Here is a 5,211-nt window from a genome sequence, read left to right on the forward strand (position 1 = left end):
AGCAGGAAAATGAATTACATGTATAGAGAGGCTGCTCGTTGAACATGAACTTGAAGCAAAGGCAGCTAGATGTAGGCAGTTTTTTACTTTTCATCTCCTCTTTTCTCATTTGCCTCAGTAGAAGCACCTTTCCCTCATGAGGCATGTCATAATGAGCTCTCCCTGACACTGTAATAGCTCCCAAGTGCCCTGCCGGGGTGTGGACGTGGCACTCAGTGCCCTTATGGTACAGGAGAGAATTATCTACCTACCTCCAGTGGAACGCAGCCTCACTTCAGCATCTGCCTGCTGCACGGCTGCCTGGGACCCAAGTGATGAAAGACTAGTTTTTTTTCACCTACAGAAGGGGATGACAAGTGGGGCCGTTTCCAAGTATATCTTTATCACCTATTGCAAATAGGGCCCGAGAGTCTGATTCCAGGCTTTCCAATATGTTGTTCGCACTGTCAGAATTCATGGCAAATCCTACGTTCTCTCATGAAGGAGATTTGGGGGTAAGAGCAGGATTATAATAGCATTTTTAACAATCCCTTAGAAACATGGAGTGGTAGGATAACAGATTTTCTGGTGGTTATATTCTGTGTTACTTCTCCATGAGTTTTGTCCAGAACGTTTGTGGAGTTATTCTTCCACCGGACATCATCTTGGGTATCAGTAGCGTGCTTGTTTTTCATGTAGACATAGGAACAAATGGCTTTCTTCTGCTCTTCCAGATTGGGATCACCCTGCAGCCTGTGGCGCTGCATAGGAATGTGTATGCGTCGGTGGTGGAAGATATGATTTTGAAGGTGGGTGCCTGTGGGGGGCCGGGAGCTGCCGTCAGGGGCTGAAGCGCTGAGGGGCCAGCCAGGCAGGACAGCCTGGCTGCCAGGCTGCTTTGAGTAAGACAAGGACAGAAATGGAACAGAGATGACAGGCTTTACGATTTCTCAGCTTATTCGGGCTTAAAGTTTTCTCTTTTTTTTCTTCTGATTTTTAAATGAATTAAATTGTAGTTCTACAAGAGTTTCTGTGCTGATGTCACTCTAATGATATCTTTCAGTGCCATTTCAAGTGCTTTTTAAGTAGCCTGAGGTGAGAGTCATAGGTCTCAGTGCTTAAAGAGGTGACTCACATGTGACAACAATAGCCACAACTGTCCCATCCCTCGGTGAGAGGATGACAAAACCAGGTTCCTGACCCAGCCAGATCCTCGCTCAGCAGTTCCTTTCCCGGTAGATCTCCTCCAGGAGCAGGGATACCTCACAAATAGCTCTCACCTGTTCTCCTTAAAAATAATGTCTAATTAATGAAAATTACCCGCTTCATAATTCCTCAGAATCATAGCCTCTGTAATTGTGGGCTATTATTTGTGGTCTATTATTCGAACCTTTAATTTTTCCTTAAGGACTTCTGATCCTTAGATATAGCTGTTTCCAAGTTTAGAGTATGGGATGGGGTCAGCTGCATCCCTTCTTGTCAGCAAGCAGGTGGCCCTTTTGAGAGTAACAGCATCTTCTGTTGTAGGCTACAGAGCAGCTGGTCAGTGACATCCTGAGACAGGCTTTGGCGGTTGGATATCAGGCAGCATCTCACAACAGGTACCGTTATCTCTTTAGTTGGTGGTATCAGGCTGACAGATATTTCCTCACAGTTTAGTTGCCCATCTTGATGTTTTAGACCTATGTCAGTTCAGTAGGAGGTGTCAGTGCTTGGGACATTCTCAGAGCCAGACAGACTTGGGGGTCTGCTTGGTTGTTTTGAGACAGTCTCGTGGTTGTGAGAGGTCTGTATCTTCCCCGTCTCTACTGCATAGACCCTGTTCAGTAGAACTCTCATATGTTACAGGGTTGAACAAATACCAATTTGTTGCCATTGAAGATAAAAGCAGTGTTTCTTTCCTGTCAGGTTTAGGGCCAGGCACTGCATATATTACCTAATTTGTTGTTCATTTCAGAACTCATGCTCCCTTTTTAGAAATCAGGAAACCGGGCTCTGAAAGGTAATCTTGCCTGGCTTTCCCAGCAAATACATGATAGAACCTAGATTTAAACTTAGATCTCACTGGCTCTATACCCACAGGCTCACCAGTGCTCTTTGCAGCCTCTCTAATTGTCATTGATTGGGATGCTGAATTTTGCTCTTTTCCTGGGCCCTGAAAGAATGATAGACAGGCAGGCATTCCTTTCAAAGGAAACAAATTTATTTTATTCTGCTGTGCTTAAAGGCTGCCATAAACTTATATAACTTTAACAGAATACCTGAGGACATGAAGAGACCTAAGTCAGAGGAATATGATTAGGTCAGACTTGACAGGAATGTAACACATCAGGCAGTGTAGAGAGGTCTTTACAAAAAGTGAGGAACAAAGGAGTTCTAGTAATGCTGCTTCTTGTCCTGCTGGAGATCCAGGAGTGGGCGCAGTGCCTCTGCAGCCCCTGCTCGCCTCTCTGGTCCCAAATGTGAAGATATAGAGTGACCTGAGTGCTTTTGATAAGAACATTGAACGTCACACTTGGCCTGCCATAACTCCATCTCCCATCTTTCCAAGAGATGGGCTCTGTGGTGCATTGACTCAGCTTTCATTCGGCTGAGACTGAATTACAGCAATAACGTTCTGTTCTGCTTTACTTCCTTCCTCTTTTCTCAATCCCCAGTCTTTTTTTTCTTCTTCTAATCATTCAGCCACCTTACTGAAATCCATCTCATGCCTGTGGTAGGAAGTCATATTTGAGCCCTAAATAGGGCTGACTGGGAAGAGGGTAGGCCACATCTCCACCAGAGTCAAAGGAATTAGTGGGAAAGAAGAGGGGGAGAGAGAAGGCACCTGCCCGCTCCCCATCCCCAGAGTGGCCCTAAACCATGCCTATCACTCATCATCATCCCCACCTACTAGAGCCTGTGCATGGGATGGTCCTTTCGGTAACTTAATTGATTAAATTATTTAGATATTTGAGAGAATCACTAACATCTTTGTTTTTTGGACCAGGATTCCCAAAGAAATTACAGTAAGTAATATTCACCAGGCCATTTGCAACACTCCTTTTCTGGACTTCCTCACAAACAAACACATGGGGATATTGAATGAAGATCAGTGAACAGAATGAAGATGCCCCTAGGAAAGCAGGATTCGAAGTCTTGAACTGTGATGATTCTTCTATTTGGGAGAGAAGGTCATTTTCTGTGTGCCTCAGAGTATGATGGCTACTAAACCATTGCCTCCAGTTAGTAACACCAGTGTTCAGTCCCAGGTCAAATCCTTTTAGGAGAGAAGTTTGTTTCCCGATTCTAGAGTGAAGCCATGAGTGGATGCATGCTCTGTCAGCTTGAATCTGTTCCCTCTCTGTGCAGGCTCCATCAGGGTCTCCATCAGAGCAGGGTCAGGCCCCATGTATCAGGCCCTTCTGTCCTCTGCGTGTTTTCCAGTGGGCACCTTGGGCCTGAGTCTCCCTCCAGGAGGCAGAAAATGAGTCTGGCAAGCTAGAGATTTCACCCATTCTGTGGGCTGGGGTTACAGGCACCACCACCACCCTCTAGTTACCCTGATAACATCTGGAGGAGGGCTGGGCTTCGGCACTCAGACCCCGAGCATCGGCTCAGGAAGCAGTGATGCTGTGTGGAAGACACACAAGCCTGGGAGGCTGCAGACTGAGAATGCTTCTTTCATGGGACACAGGAGCATTACTACAACCAGTCTCAGAGCATTGTCAAGGGATGGACAGATCCCAGCATAGGTCAGGAAAAGGTTTGACTACAACTGAGAAGCTCTTAGCCATAGACAGCACCCACAAAGCCCGGGCACTTGGCAGACTCAGGCCAGCTTTGAGCGTGTGCCGGGCAGAGAGCTGGTTCCTCACCATTGGCGTGGTCTGCCGGAGCTTCTGCTGCTGAATCCACGTTGAGTGGCCAGTGGGGAGCAGCCCCTCGGACAGTTCAACCTATCCAGTGGATTTGGTGTCTTGTTCTTCTCTGTCAAGGAGTTTTTCCCAAGAAGAAAAGTGTTTTAAACACTTGTGAGTGCCTTAAAGGTAGAGAAAGGACTGTCAAAGGCAAGACACAGGGATGTCAGTGTTCAGAAGCAGTGAGAACAGATTGTGTCACAGGCAGAGGCCATCTCAGTGGGAGGCAGAAGTGGTCGGAAAAAGGAAAGTTAGCCGCACCCTGCATGATGTCCAGTTTCATTATAGACACTTTACCCCATCCTCCTGACAGACAGTCTGAAGAAGTAAAGAATTTATTCTCAGCAGTTAGGAATCTGCTCCAAGAAAAACTGAAAGCTGTGAGTCAGAGCCAAAGAAACTTATCCAAGCAACATAATTCACGTTTTCATGAATCCTCTAGATGTCTGAGTCAGGAGAAGGCAGGGAGGCAACTACAAGAAATCTGCCCTTTATTCAGCATCTGAGGACAGCAGCTGCAGAGGGAAATTAACTCAGTAAGGCATAGGGCATGTCCTGGCTTAGTAATAAAACAGTTCAGTAGTAAAGGCTCAGATATTCCATACATAAAATACTAGCAAGGTTAATGGGCAAGTGTAGACTCATTCAGCAGTGGACTGTGACTCAGATCTAAAGGATGAAGATTTGATCCAAATGAGAACAGAGTCAGTTATTACAGGTGTGAAAGCCTCAAGAAATTATCTTTTTGCAAAAGAAATAGTAAGCGATTTAACAGTCCCCATATATGTTAATGTTGCAATGAAATGTATTTGTATCATAATATGTAACATAATTGTGTAACAAAAATATCTACAATAAATCTTTCAGTATTTGTGATGGGTTTTTCTGAGTTTGGAGCACTACACTTTGGTAGGGTTTTTCTTACATTAGGTCAAAAAGAGCTGGGATGAGGCAAAGGTATAGGTGTTTGTGTACTTGAATTAATTCTTCCACTTCTTTCCAAAAAGAATTTGCAGCTACTTAAAATAAGGATTACAGTTATATAAAAATCTGAAAAAGTTTTGGAAAAATGCATGTTGGTCCTGGCCATAGTGGTTTCTGACAGCTTGGAGCAAAGGAAAACTACCTGATTGAGCTCAGAGCCTCCTCAAAGCCAAGGCAAAGATTAAAACAGCTCCTGTTGTCCAATCAAGAAGCACACTGGTTCATCTGGCAAGAATGGGTCTGTGCTGAAGCCAGAAAGAAGTTACTCCTGTGACCAGGTCCTGCTGGGACCATCTGCTATCACAGTGGCTAAAAAATTACAGCAAGTACAGAAATATTTCAGAAATGA

At 44.9% G+C, this 5,211-nt stretch overlaps 1 protein-coding gene across 1 annotated transcript in view; it reads left to right on the forward strand.

Moving 5' to 3' along the window:
- Nucleotides 1–3,077, forward strand: part of YEATS2 (YEATS domain containing 2) — a 109,928-nt gene extending 106,851 nt beyond the window's left edge. The window contains exons 29-31 of the mRNA XM_007468929.1: nucleotides 714–788; nucleotides 1,507–1,580; nucleotides 2,969–3,077. Of these exons, the coding sequence (XP_007468991.1) occupies nucleotides 714–788; nucleotides 1,507–1,580; nucleotides 2,969–3,077 (258 nt within the window). The remainder of the gene's footprint in view (nucleotides 1–713; nucleotides 789–1,506; nucleotides 1,581–2,968) is intronic.
- The last annotated feature ends 2,134 nt before the right edge of the window (nucleotides 3,078–5,211 follow it).

This window comes from Lipotes vexillifer, unplaced genomic scaffold (assembly GCF_000442215.2).
Source record: "Lipotes vexillifer unplaced genomic scaffold, Lipotes_vexillifer_v1.1 scaffold263, whole genome shotgun sequence".
Taxonomy (NCBI): Eukaryota; Metazoa; Chordata; class Mammalia; order Artiodactyla; family Lipotidae; genus Lipotes; species Lipotes vexillifer.